Consider the following 15,623-nt stretch of genomic DNA (forward strand, 5'->3'; position numbering starts at 1 on the left):
CATGCTTTGATCTATGTTATTTCCATATGCTCTTGTAGATTTGTTAATGTAAAGCTATCTTGCATTGGCAATTGATTTAAAAGTATGCTCTAGGTGTAGAAATCTCTAGTTATTTTCCAAACAATTTCTAGAGTTTTTTTTATCATTGTTTATTTGCTAGATCTATATGAGACTAATGTTTGATTGAAGTGTTGTAAGGAAAAATCTTATTGGGATCAAATATCATGCGTGAGGGAACGTCTTTGGAGAGACCAACCCCCTCTTATCGCAAGAGCTCATTGGTTCTTTGAGTTTCTATAGTTTTATCTTATAAAATGGTTTTGTGCAGGGGTTTTCCTGGACATAGCTTGTATACAAGCAAAATATTTCTAATTTTAAATCTTTTTAGAAAATTTGTGCTTTCATTGATTTTATTTAGCTATTTAAGAGCATTTTCCAAACTAGGCAAGTGATGGGGTTCACTCTCATCACTTGATTTGGTTTTGTACACTATTTTGTATCATACTTGTTCATTTTACATGCTCTTTCTACACTAATTGTGTCTTGGTTTTGCAGCCCATAGTTTAAGTTTTGACAACGAGTGCCTTAAGGAAATACCATTGAAATTCTATCTATTTTTCTTGTAGGACCTCTCAATCATTTGTTGATTTGGGGTAGCATCGGATGTGCTCTAGCCACGAAATTTGGTGGAGAGGTTGGGGCACATGAGATCTCCAATACCAAAAAGGGTTTGTACAGATTCTAAACAAATCAGAAGATATTAAAACAATTAATATTTTTAATGGAGTCCCTAAGTCTAAACTTAGGAAAAATAAAATATTAATGTGTATCAATATATGTCTATGTTAGAATGGTCCAAAAGTCATGGATCTAGCCAGATCTAATCTTAGTCGTTGATTAGGGACTTAATCTCAGCCGTTGAGATGTCAACAGAAAAAGTATAAGAGGAGGCTTGAGAGGCACTTGGAAGTGACACTGAGGGAAACCAGTCAGTTCAATTTCTGGAGCGGGGTTTGTTGAGAAATTGAATCAGTGGTCTGCAGAACAGTCAGGAGACAGAAAGTATGGAACAAAGAGACGGGAGATCAGCGCAAAAGACGCAGACGCAGAGCCAGAGGAAGCCACGCAGAGGCAGCAAAGACTGCACAGAGCCAAAAGGGCCTGCATCATCCACGCAGAGGCTGCAGGAGTGACGCAGAAGCCCAGAGAGGCTGGGCAGAGCCTCAGTAGGCTAACGCAGAGGGTTTCAGGGTGTAGGAGGCGTCAGTAGGGCCTATGCTGGGTTTAGGAAAGTGCTAGAAGTTTGTTTATTTGTGGGTAAGCCAGTTTGGCACCCTGTTGTACAAGAAAATTGCTGAATAATAAAATCCTCCCTTGCTGCACTAGTTTTCCCACATTGGATTTTTCCGGAGACATTAGTCCAAAATAACTGTGTCAATGTGTGCATATTTTTGTTTCTATATTATGATGTGATATTATCTGCCGCAGTATTTATTTTAATGTTTGTTGAAGTAATTTCATGAATAACTTATGATGAAATAAGTAGGAAAAGTAAATCAATTGCTACAGTGATATAATTTTCACATGGTACAGAGCAAGTAACAGAGATAAAAAAGGAAAATCGATTATGGGTCAAGACCCCGATGCAGAGGCATCCACCTCAGGGGACTCACGCAGATTTTCAGAAGATTGCACAAGAGAGAGATTTTGATTTCTCTATTTTGGCTTCCAGGTTGGAAGAAGAAGTGGCGTGCATGACTAGTGTTGCATCATTAGAAGTATAGTATATAGATAGTGGAGCCTCGTGGCATATGATGGGAATCAGGGAGTGTTTCTCAGAATATCGAGAAGAGAAGATGAACATTCACATCACCATGGGGAACAAGGCAAAGTGTACTCCAGTGGGAAAGGGTACCATAGTTTTTCAGACAGAATCGGGAGAGCGATTCCGTGCCACGAATGTGCTGCATGTGCAAGGATTGGGAATGAACTTACTTTCCGTGTCACAACTACAAAGCAAGGACTATGACGTCTACTTCATCAAGGAAAAGGTATACGTCAAACACCCAAGCTGGAAAAAGAAAGTGTAGATCAGAATCAAAAGTAACCGGTTGTACAGATTACAACTAGAATCTCCAATGGCACTAATAGATAGTCATGGGGAGAAAGACTTGAACGAACTATGGCACAGAAGGGGATGGGTCACTTGCACCATGGGGCTCTGAGAATTTCAGGAGCACTATAACAAGAGTTCTGGATCTGAGTATGGAACGAGATGATGTATGCAGGGGATGCGCTCTAGGAAAATATGCCAAGGTGGCATTTCCTAGGGTCAACCACAGGGCCAACAGTGTACTAGGATTGATACACTCAGATATCTGCGGACCTATGTCTGTCAAAGCTCTCATCGGTGTCGAGTATTTCCTTACTTCCATTGATGACCACTCGAGGAAAACTTGGATCTATTTTTTGAAAACCAAGGATGAGGTTTTCGGTTGATTCAAGGAGTTCAAGGCTCTAGTGGAGAATCTGACAGGTAAGAAAATAAAACTCTTGCGCTCAGATAATGGTGGAGAATATGTCGATAAGGACTTCACTGATTTTTGTGCTAAGGAGGGCATCAGAAGAGAGTGGACAACTCCCCACAATCTGGAGCAGAATGGGGTGGCAGAAAGGAAAAACAAGACTACTGTAGAAGCAGTTAGGGCCATGTTGTATGATCAAGATATGCCAAAATTCCTATGGGCAGAAGCATGCAACATAGTTGTCTACGTTCAGAACAGGACTCCTCATCGGGCATTGGGCAAGATTACTCCAGAGAAAGTCTTCACTGGGAAGACACCTGAAGTCAGTCATTTCAGGATATTTGGGAGTTTGGCATATTGTCGCATACCCGAAGAAAAGAGGAAGAAGTTGGATCAGACTGCAGAAAAGGGGTATCTGGCGAATATAGCGAGAACACTAAAGCATACAAGATGTATCTTCCAAGGAGCAAGAAGGTAGTAGTACGACGAGATGTAAAGTTCGTGGAGGACAAAGCTTTCAAAAGATCTCGCGAAATGCCTTCCAAGGAGCAATCGAAAGAGGATTCGTTGGTCATGCCTCTTCAACCAACGGAAGTGAAGAATCCTTCCTCGGCTCAGGAAGATTCTCAGGATGAGGAAGAGGAGCAAATAGAAGCACTTGTTGGCAAAGGAAGAACCAGCATGAAAGTTCGTCAGGTTCTGCGTGATGCAGAGAATTTCATTAGAGAGCCAAGGAACTGTAAAAGGGAGCGAAAATAGCCAGACAGGTATCAAGCGTTAGTAGCTCAGGATGGAGAGCCTGAAAGATTCAAGGAGGAAGCTTAGCATCAGGTCTGGCTAGATGCGATGGTGGAGCAGTATAACTCCCTAATGGTAAACGATGTCTGGGAGGTGGTGTCAAGGCCTCAAGACAAATATGTGATAGGTTCAAGATGGATCTACAAGATCAAATATTCTGCGGATGACAGTATTGAAAAATACAAGGCCAGGTTTGTGGCTAAGGGGTATGCTCAAAAAGAAGGGATTGACTATGAGGAAACCTTCGCTCCGGTAGCCAGATATACATATATTAGGATCGTGATATCTCTTGCAGCCCAGATGGGATGGGAGATCCATCAGATGGATGTCAAGATGGCATTTCTGAACAGGGTAATAGAAGAAGAAGTATACATTGAACAACCAGAGGGCTTTGAAACTCATGAGAAGAAGTCTCATGTATGCAAACTGAAGAAATCCTTGTATGGGTTGAAGCAGGCACCAAGAGCGTGGTATGGTCGAATAGATGGCTACTTGCAGAAAATGGGGTTTGTCAAGAGTGACGCGGATCCGAATCTCTACTATCTAGTCGTAGAGAGTGAGCCACTTATCTTAGTATTATATGTGGATGATCTCTTCCTCACAGACTCATTGAAGACTGCAAGAAGAACTAGCCATGGAGTTCAATATGAAGGAACTGGGACGAATGCACTATTTTCTAGGGTTGGAATTTTGGCAGCAAAAAAGAGAAATCTTCCTTGGGCAAGGAAGGTATGCTACAGAAATTCTGAAAAGGTTCGGGATGGGAGACTGTAGACCTATGGCTACGCCAATGATCACCAACTGGAAGAAGATTGATGCATCAAAAGACAAGGATGTCGATCCCACCCTATACCGACAGCTCATAGGGTCCCTGATGTATTTAGTCAATACCAAGCCAGATATCTGCTACACTGTCAACACCCTTAGTCAATTCATGGTGGAACCAAAGAAGGCTCACTAGGCAACAGCCAAGCACGTTCTCAGGTATTTATAGGGAACAGTTGATTATGGGCTCTTGTACAACAAGGGGAAGGATATCAGGTTGAGTGGATTAACTGACGCAGATTGGGCAAGAAATTCAATGGATTGGAAAAGTACCTCTGGGTATTGTTTCAACATTGGATCAGGAATAAACTCCTGGTGCAGTAGGAAACAGAAGTCTGTGGCTCTAAGCTCGTCTGAGGCAGAATATATGGTAGCAAGCACAGCTTCGTGTGAGGCCATATGGCTTAGAAAACTGCTGGTGAACCTATTCAGAAGAAATATGGAGGCAACCAAGATCATGTGTGATAATTGGAGTTGCATCAAACTCTCTGAGAATCCAGTATTTCATGATAAGTCAAAGCATATTGATATCCGGTGTCACTTTGTCAAAGATTGTGTCCAACGTGGAGTTGTACAGTTGAGCTACACTCCTACAGGGAAACAAGTGGCAAATATCCTCACCAAGGCCCTTGGAAAGTCAAAATTTGACTACTTCAGAGAAAAGATGGGGATGGTAAAGAACCCCTTCCAGAAGTAGTGTGTAAGAAGCACGAATGAAGAGGGAGTTGCAGTGCAGATGCAGTGTTGGGAGAAAGGACCAACAGCGGCATAGATGCAGAGGAAGGTGCAGTGCAGATGCAGTGCTGGAAGAAAGGACCAGCAACAGCACAGATGCAGAGGGAGTTGTCATACAGATGCAGCAGTGACAGTGGCAGAACCATGGGCAACAATACAGGATGCAGCAGTGGCAGTGGCAGAACCATGGGCAACAATACAAGATGCAGCAGTGCAGAGGATGTTGGACAGGGAAGCCTAGCATCAGCACAGGTACCGATGCCAGATGATCAGAGTAATACTCAGTGAGGAGTATTGGAGAACATAGGAAAAATTTCATTCGTCAAAGATATTGTTGAGTCATCAAAAAGAATTACAAAATTTATATATAATCATACTATTGTGCTTAGCTTGATGAGAAAATTCACCAACAACAAAGAGTTGGTGTGCCTCGCCATTACACGGTTTGCCACCAGTTTCATATCTCTTCAATCCCTCTTGAATTCTATGTGGGATGTGAAGAGAATGTTTCTTTCAGAGGAGTGGCGTGCTTTGACAATGAGCCGCAAGCCAAAGGGAGAGGCCATATGCAGACTAGTTTCATACCAGGAAGACTGCTGGGCGGGAGTGCAGGAGGTGTGCACTGTTACTGAACCTTTGGTAAAGGTTATTCGATTAGTTGATGGCGAGAAGCCTGCAATGGACTATTTGTATGAGGCCATGGACAGGGCGAAAGACTCCATTCGGACCTACTATGATGATAAGGGAGATGAGGGGTTTCAGAGACAACTCCTCCTATGGGGAGTGATTGATGAACGATGGAACAACACACTCCATCGTCCCATTCATTCTGCACGGATCTACCTAAACCCCGCATTTTCTTATGCATGTGGGTTCGTATTTGATGCTGAGATCATGGATGGATTCTTAACCTGTGTTCAGATGATGGTGCAATCTCCAACAGAACATACTAAAATCTCCAGAGAAATTGAGACATACAGGATGGTAGGTGGTAAATTTGACTTTGACATGGCTGTGACTGATAGGACGACTAAAATGCCAGGTATTTTTTAGTTTGTTTCAAATTTCATTGTCTCTTCAAGTTCATAACTTCATACTTTGATTCAACTTTCAAATTTCATTTTTTTCTTATGTTTATTTAAAATTTTATTTGTAATTTTGTTGTAGATGCATGGTGGAGAATGTATGGTGCCAGGGTACCCCTTCTGCAAAAGTTTGCCATTCGAATCCTCAACCAAACATGTAGCTCCTCAGGATGTGAGCGCAACTAGAGTGTATTTGAAAAAATACACAACAAGAAACGCAACAGGTTAACACTTAAAATATTGCAAATTTCCAAATAATTTTTTGAATTCATTAAACAATATTTTTTTTATAATTATTATTTCATGATCTTTGTACAGGTTGGACTCCCAGCGACTTAATGACATGGTTTACGTCTACTACAATCTTCAATTGTGGGTGAGGCAACTTGAGAGGACACCTGATATGGAGGCCATCTCATTGGATGGGATTGACACCACTGCTGCATGGAGGGTTGAGGCCGAGAGGCCTCTCATGGAGTCTGCTGATGATTGGTTAGTGCAGGAGGTAGTGGAGGGGGAGGAGGAGGAGGAGGAGGAGGCGGAGCAACAGGAGGAGGAGGTGACACCACCTACCCGGGCTACCCCTGGCACCAGTAGAGGACGTGGGCTACCTCCTATAGCTCCTAGTCCTACTCCTATTTCTTCAGCTTCTAGAGCACAGCAGAGTCCACTGCCAACTCCACCGGCATCTACATCTAGAGGTAAAAGGAAAGCTATTGCATTTTCTCGCAAAAGGGGCAGAGGAAATCAATGGTATTAAACTTTAGTTATTTGGTTCATTTCATTGTATATGACATTATGACTCATGAGATACATTATTATATATTTTGTTGATATTTTTTTGTTGATATCATGAGTCAAGACTTACTATTCAGGACATGATTCACTGTTATGTATGATGTAGCACTAGAAATGATATTAAACATCTCATATATTAGTTCTTTTATCATATTTATGTGTCAATGTATTTATTTTATGTTGTAGATGCTTTAGATATTAAAAAAATTGAAAAAAAAAATGAATATTTTTGTATGTTACGATTTTTTCCCGATTTTTACTGATTTTTTCCCGATTTTTACAATTTTTTTCGAATTTTTCCCCACGCTGATTTAATCCTGATAACGATTAATGCAGCATTGAATAGAAACATCTTTATTTTTTGAATGACAAAAATATATAAGAGCTTACAAAAGTGATGCTACCAGCAAAAACATTAGCTTACAAATCAACTAACACGGAATGGTACAATCTGTTTATTTAAAAATGGAGTGCTATTTTCAATAATTCCCCCCTTAGAGACTTTGTGACTATCTTGGAAAATAATAAATTACAATATTGCAGTTCTATTTCCTCTTCTTATTTCTTTCTTTTGTTAGGATGATTGGCAAATGTATTACAAAACGTATATCGGGATTTCCATGATGACTCACAACCTACAAAGTCTGACACATACTAAAATGCAAGACAATAACTCAGCAACAGGCAGAACCAGCTTTACTATTTACATTCAATGCACTGTGAGGGTTATTTAAAAGAAAGTATGCTTACCAGTTTGGAGGAAGAGGATTTTCAGGACCACGAAATATAATTCCACAGTTCATTGTATGATACTTGGAGGTAAAGAAGTCTGTATAGTCTCCTATTACAGCAGGCAGCATCAACTGAACCTGACTCTGTTGACCAGAAGTGAAAACATTTCATCAGATGTATCAGCATCCTAAAGCAGATTTCAAATCAACTTTTGGAGAAAAAGGGGTAAGAGTGCCTCACCATTGGTAACAATGCACTTTTCTGCAATTCGACATTATCTCGCAAGACTGGTTCATCAACTGTGAGAATATGATAAAAGTATTAGCTTTCTGCACATCAAGATAAGACCAGTTTTTCCTAAAGCTAGATTTTATTTTCTTGAAAAAAACATCTGATTTCACTGTTGAACAATAAAGAATACTTCAAGCGGTATACATTGTCAAAATCTCATTATAGAGACTACCAATCTCTACGTAGACAAAGAGTGTCAGCATATCTACCTCATAACAAACTACGCCCTTTCTAAAAATAAAAAATCCAGTTTAAAATCTCGACTGCCAAATTTGATCTAAAGGTAGTAAAACAGGTAGGATCCCCATTAAAGGTTACACAACATCTCATTTTCCATGGAAAAGGCATGAATATCAATTTCATGGTTTTTCAAACACCTTTAACATATTGTCCAATAATCAATTTGTTCAAAAGAATGGACCCATTCCAAGGGTGAGAGGTGACTAAGGATAATAAACTACTCAGCAGTAAGCCCATTCCCAGAAAAAATATTCGGGCAACTCTGCTCTCTCAAGAGTCAAAACACATGCTTCACAGTATAATCACTTGGTCACAGCTGGCTTAGTCAACAATGTATTATATTATATATTTGTATTTCAATATTTTATATTTTGTATATCTGACCTACCACATTGTAAAATATATCGTTGGAGACTAAATCAATTGTAGAATATATCATGGGAGACTAAGTAAAATACTAAAATTTAAGTTGAATGATATGGGGAAAATGGTAAATGTTTCTTAAAAGGAAACACATTAGAAACGTGACCCCCAAAAAATTTGTTTCCAAATTTATGGGATATATATATAGAGAGAGGGAGGGAGAGAATGTGTTTCCTTGTTTCGAAATTTTTGGGGTACACGTTTCTAAAACAGAAATGCATTGGAAATGTGATACCCAAAAATTGGAAATGAAGATATATATATATATATATATATATATATATATATCACATTCTATGTAACTATGAAAATAAGCATCATGAATATATAAGCAAGAACATTTAAATGACAAGCAATGTTCCACCATTGTTTATATTGGGATCCGATAAAATTTGCCATAAGTGCAATAATTATAACATATATATCATATATATTTTTAATTATTTAGTTTATATTAATTTATTGAGAAATAATCTACTTCACATATTTTCTATAATAAATTTTAAAGATATCAAATTTTATAGTTATTTTTGAAAAAATAAATATGAAACTACAACTCTAATTCTTATACATAGTGACCCATACATTAGCCTGTGGGCCGAAAATGTGGGGACCTCATGTGCAGGCCAAAGAGCAATTGATTATCCCAAGGCACAATAGTCCTTACACGAGGCATCAACAAAGGTCCATTTTTCCTTTGCCTGGGTTTGACCTTGTTTTGAAAAAACAAGGGATTTCAAAAAAGGGTTCTAATCACATGCAATGTCATGGTTGTCAAAAATATGGGTTCTATCACTTCAAAATGTTCTAACCACGCAACTAAATGACAAAGGGGAAAGTTGTGAAAATTTCATCTATCACAACAACTGGAAATTATTTTCGTAATTGTTAATTTATTTAACAATTTATTTGCTACAGCGAATATCAAATAATTCACACTATGATTTATACAAATAAACTACGAAAGAAAAATAGCGTTGGAAACTGAGAAAATACTAGCACACACACAATAATTAACACAGTTATTTTTGGACAAATGTCCCCAAAAAAACCGCAACTTGGGAAAACTGGCGCAACAGAGGAATTTTCATCACCCCACAAGCAATCCTGGCTCAATCAAGCCAATTGCACTGGCTTCCCAATCTGCACAAACCTGAAATATGCTAGCTAGGAATTGCCTCTAATCTGCTTCTGATTAACTGTCGTTGGTCTAGAGTCCTCTAGCTTGGCTCTCTAGAAATTCTTCTTGCCCCTAGCTCTTGAAATGACCCTTCCTCCACCTAAATCGAAATGCCCTTTAGAGGCTTCTGCGCAACCCATGCAAATACCTCTCTGGATCTGGAAAGCTTCCTCTGGCCTCATTGTCTTTGCCCCTCTCTGTTGATGCTTCCTTACTAAAGCTCGAACTCTCCCAGCACTGTTGGCTCTCTGGAAAATCGAACTCTCCAAGGAAATCAAACTCTCTCTAGTTCTCACAAGTGTGTTCTACATCTACCCATAGACTTTTTCTTATAATCTTTTGTTGGAGCACCAACGACCAAGATTAGAACTTAATCAAGGGCCCAAATTAATTCCTTGCATGTGAGTTTCTAGAGAATTCTCACCTTATCTCAATGAATATTGATTAATTAACCATATTTCCTAAGTTTAGACTTAGGAAATATTTAAAAATCGGCTAATAATCTAATTGATCCATCTTTAGGTGGAATTTCCATAAACACTTTCTAGGTATTGGAGACCTCATGTGTTTTAGTCTCTCCTCAAAGTTTCGAGACTAGAACATCTTCGATGCTACAAAAACCAACACTCCCTCTTAGCAATGAAGGTGTTCTAGTTCTACACCATCGTTGCCACAACACCTTGTCTCTGTATCACCCCTTTGTCACGTTGTTGATGTCTGGCCACTACCCACCAACCAATGTACAACTTTGATGTTGCATTTGTGTTGTTGTTGGCACTGCCATACTGCTGCCAACCCTGCATTTGCACTGCAACTCCCTCTCGACTATTCTTGTTACAATTGCAACAACTGCAACTGAGAAGCATCCAAAATACTAAATCAATTGTGTTCAGTATGATACATCTGTCTCATGAGCATATGACTGTTAGTTTTTGTAGCATCGGATTTGTTCTAGCTATGAAATTTGGTGGAGAGGCTAGAATACACGAGATCTCCAAAACCTAGAAATCGTTTATGGAATTTCCACCTACAAGTGTCTCAATTAGATTATTAATCGATTTTTTAATATTTGTTGAATCTAAACTTAGGGAATATCGTTAATTAATCAGTATTAATTGAGATAAGGTGAGAATAGTCTAGAAACTCACATGAATCAATCCAGAAATGATCTGAGCCATTGATTAAGATTTAATCTTGGCCGTTGGAGTCCCAACAAGAAGACATAAGAAGGGATCGATGTGGTGATGGAGAATATACCAGTGCAAATACTCAATTGCCCAGGTAGTTCGATTTTCTTAGTGGCAAAGATTCAACAGAGAAGATAGAGCCAGAGGGTGAGTAGCAGGTGGTAGAGGAGGTTAGCAGGAATCCAAGTAGAAATATTCCAGTCCCAGGAAGAGGCAGTGAGAGGAAGACCGAAATCCCTAGAGGTTCTACGCAATCATTGCGCACCGGGAAGAGGCAATGAGAGGAAGACCGAAATCCCCAGAGGTTCTGTGCAATCATTGCACAGAGTGTGACACAGAAGGTTCAACGTGTGGCTAGCAAGGGAATTTCGGTGGTAGAAATTAGTTGTGGGGTGAGAAAAAAATCTCACAATAATTTTGCTAGTATTTTCCTCAGATTAGATTGCAAATAAAGCATCTAAATTATTGTAATCAAAATTGTTGCTGAAGAATAATAATAAAACCCTCATCTGTTGCACTGGTTTTCCCAATTAAGTTGTCCAGACCTATAGATGGAACCACCTGCCAATCATACACAATATCTAGTGTTGAACTTTCATCATCAAGTACATTAGTCATTATTGCATCTAAGTGAACCAAGCTTGAAAGCAATGGCCATAATAACACTTCAAATGTGGCTTCTCTTCCAAAATTAGGGCCTTAGCCATGTAATGTTGTTACCTTTGTTGAAATATGTAACTAGGTACGGTCTTCATAAATGTATTTGAGATATACTTATCAAAAGAATGAAGAAAATGTTATTATTATTATTATTATGACTTATTAAAGCATTGGTTTCATGCTTAGGTCATCATGTTTTAGGTCAAAGTCCCCATTAAGGACTTCTAGGATTTATTCTGAGTCATTGGAGTCATTGTACTTTAAAAGAGACCCTTCTTGGGCTTTGGAATCATGTAAAAAGAATTATTTTTTAGTCAAAAATTAATTTAGACTTCTCTACACCAAGTCGAACTCAAGACAAGTAATTCGACCTACCTGGAAGGTTATAAATACAAGGCAGTTTGAATTCATTTGGAGCATCTCACTCTCTCACACATAGTTCGATTTCTGAAACTGGAAGCTGGAAAAGTGCGAAGTTGGCAAAGGGCTAGAAAAGGAGCTGGAAAGAAGTGTGAGTTTCTAGAAGGAGATAGAAGACCTCAAGATCGAAATTTTGGGACAACTCTCACTCAGTTCTGAGGTGTATCAAGGGAGATCAAAGTTTCTCTAGTTTGGTCGACGCTGTTGTCGCTACTATTGTTGAGTCGAAGCTGATGTCGATGCTGCTAGGTCGAAGTTGCTTTGGAAGGAGTATCATTTACAAGAAGGATTGAGGGCTAACTTGGTGTGGAGGAAGTCTTTGTCTAGGTCTAGAGTCTTGGATTATCTTGAGAAACTATTGAAGAAAGAATTGTTGATTGGGTTCCCTTAGATAGGGGTTTTTCCCTAGTTGTCCACCTACATCTGTTGTCCATGTGTTATTGTTTTGGTAATTTCTTGATGAACTAAAAAATAAAAGGACATAATGATAAAATAATCACAAGTAATTATCTATATAAGAAAATCTTTCTGTCTTTCTAAATTTCTAATAGGAGTCATTAATAGACGACCCTATTAGGTGTTCCCAACCCCCAAAGGGAAGTGATATGTCCTCAATGTTGAAATTCTGATGTTCTATGCTATAACAATCACTTTTTACAAAATTTCTTTAGGCTGCAACATTAGATAAGCAATTGTAGGTAGAACATAAATCAAATGCACAATAGAAGACAGCCAAGAATACAATGAGACAGAGAATTTAGTTATAATGACCAGGGCAAAACCCATAAGGGGAAATCCAACCAAATTCTTCTTCTATTATAAATCAATTGTTCATCAAAGATACAAAGTACAATGAGGGATCAAGAGAATGAGTAAAGTTCACCCAAATCTGAACAAGTTGTAGCATGAAGATCACTAGGAGCAACAACAAATGCACACATTGAATCAACCTTCCCTTCAACTGAATCAACACTGAAACACTAAATAAACCTTGGCTCACCAAGTTTCGCTCTTACTCTCTAAGTCTCTCTCTAACAATCTTCTTCAACTCTCTCCAACTTTCTCAAGTTCGAATTCTTCTTTCACAATGCACAAGTAGTGAGGGGAGAAAGAATGAGGCACATATATATAGGAGGAGAAACGAATCCATGCCACAAAAGAGGAGTAACTCGCATGCTAAGAGGAGTGTAATTCATGCCCGTTTAGGAAATGTAACTCGTGCCATTAAGGACATATGCATGCCTTTGTAACTTATGTTTTTAAGAGAGTGTTGCATATGCATTAAAGAGTGCGTAAGAGGAATCTTTTGTGACATGCTTTTATTGAGTGTAAAAGAGTGTAAGAGAATCTTTTATGACATGCTTTAATGAGTGTAAGAGAATGTAAGGGCGTTAATGAAAGTGTAAAAGGAATATGCCATGTCAATAATGAGAGTGTAAGAGAACATTATTGCCTTGTAATTCCTTATAATAATAATATCAATATCATAAAGAAGATAATAATAATATTGATGATAAAATATTAAGTTGAGATTGAACTATTAAGATTGATTAATGATAAGAAGTGATTTTTCATCAACAATACTTGATTACCAATTGATGCAAGGTGATTTACTATCTTGAGACTTTCAAGTTTCTATTTTTAGACTTTCTATTTTTAGAAATTCTATTTTTTTTTTACTTTTTATTTTGAAAAATTCATCCCTGAGCTGCCAATTTTCAACACTCCATCTCAGCTAGGGAGGAATTTCTTTCTGCAACAAAGATCTTTGTTTTCTCTACTCATCTTTGTTCATCTCTGCTCTGTATCATCTGGAACAATGATGTCTCACTCTAATGAAGAAGAATCATCATAGGGGAGATTCATCCATCACCCTATATTCACTTGGGGGGGGTTGCCACTTGCCAACATATGACAAGGATCTCGCACAACCAAGTCTCATCTTTGCTTTGGAGGGATAACCCACTTAACAAGGATATCATACAACCAAGTCTCATATTTGCTTGGGGGGATAACCCACTTGTCAAGGATCTTGCACAACCAAGTCACATCTCTACTTGGGGGGATAACCCACTTGACAAGGATCTCGCACAACCAGGTCTCATCTCTGCTTGGGGGGAAGCACTTGTTAACACGTGACAAGGATCTCGCACAACCAAGTCACGTCTCTGCTTGGGGGGATCCACTTGTCAGCACATCACAAGGATCTCAAACAACCAAGTCTCATCTCTGCGTGGGGGGATCCACTTGTCAACACAAGACAAGGATCTTGCACAACCAAGTCACATCTCTGCTTAGGGGGATCCAGTTGTCAACACATGACAAGGATCTCGCACAACCAAGGCTCATCATCCATGACCACCCTCTCTAGGAAGGGTCACATCCATCGGTCCAAGCTACTCTCTGAAAATCAAGAACATCCCTTTTGGCAAAGACTTGGTAAGAATGTCGGCAATCTAGTCATCATTCGCGATATGATGGAGTATTACTACTCCTCTTTGCACCATATCCCAGATATAGTGATATTTGATCTCAATATGCTTGGACTTGTCATGGAACACGAGATTTTCTGCAAGTCAAATCCCACTCTTATTGTCACAGTAAATTATGTTGTGTCCAGAACATGCTCAAACAACTCTCCAAAGAGCTTCCTCAGCCATACTGCCTCACAACTAGCCATGCTAGCAACAATGTACTCAACTTCAGTTGTGCTGAGGGCTACAAACTTTTGCTTCCTGCTCATCCAAGATATCATGGCAGATCCTAAGTTGAAGCAGCACCAAGATGTGCTCTTTTTTTCTGTTAGAAGTGCTACCAGCCCAATTAGCATCAGAGTACCCATGTAGCTTTACAACTCCGACAATATATCTCAATCCAAGATTGATGGTCCCATGCAGATATCTCAGCACATGCTTTGCTGCAATCCAGTGTGTATGAGATGGTTTAACTATATATTGCCTCAGAGTATTGACTGCAAAACATATGTCCGATCCAGTGTTCACTAAGAACATCAGTGCTTCAATCAATTGTTGATACTCAGAAAGATTAGCCAAATCAAGTCCTATAGCTTCACCACACAGTTTCTTGAAATTCATCTCCATTGGAGTATTCATGGACTTACATTCTGTCACGCCAAATTTTTCCAGTAGCTTAACAACATAATTTCCTTGAGAAAGGAAAATCTCACCAATTCTCCGCCATACTTTTAGGCCCAGAAACTAGTGCATAAAATGAAGATCTTTCATTTCAAACTCAGACGCTAATTCCCTCTTACACTGGAGGATAAGAGGTTCTCCACCTATCAAGAATAAGTCACCAACATATAATACCAAAATCAAAGGCATATCTTGGACAGTTTTGAAGTAGAGATTTGAATCAGTGTTGCTTCTAATAAAACCAAGTTTAATCAAGAAGCTATCAATGTGGGCATACCAAATTCTTGGGGTTTGCTTCAATCTATAGAGAGATTTCCTCAGTCTACACACAATTTTTCCTGTCATATTTTTCAAATCCTTGTGGTTGCTCCACAAATACTTCTTCCTTGAGGAAGCCATGTAGAAAAGTAATGTTCACATCCAATTGATGAAGTGTCCATCACTGGCTAGCAACTAGAACCACAATAGATCTAACGGGCAATAGGTGCAAAAATTTCATCATAGTCTATTCCCTCTTTCTAAGAGAAACCTCTGGCAACAAATCTAGCTTTGTATTTTTCATTACTGGC

At 39.0% G+C, this 15,623-nt stretch overlaps 1 protein-coding gene across 2 annotated transcripts in view; it reads right to left on the bottom strand.

The window, feature by feature from the left end:
• The window catches only part of LOC149266362 (fumarylacetoacetase), a 184,077-nt gene that overhangs the window by 117,562 nt on the left and 50,892 nt on the right, over positions 1–15,623 (bottom strand). For both annotated transcript variants that reach the window (XM_089430445.1, XM_089430443.1), the window contains exons 3-4: positions 7,739–7,797; positions 7,517–7,641 (exon numbers count right to left, since the gene is read on the bottom strand). In XM_089430445.1, the coding sequence (XP_089286571.1) occupies positions 7,517–7,641; positions 7,739–7,797 (184 nt within the window). The remainder of the gene's footprint in view (positions 1–7,516; positions 7,642–7,738; positions 7,798–15,623) is intronic.

This window comes from Pinus tabuliformis, chromosome 6, assembly GCF_031772625.1.
Source record: "Pinus tabuliformis cultivar Carrire ecotype Pingquan chromosome 6, CPIR1, whole genome shotgun sequence".
NCBI classification, from domain to species: Eukaryota; Viridiplantae; Streptophyta; class Pinopsida; order Pinales; family Pinaceae; genus Pinus; species Pinus tabuliformis.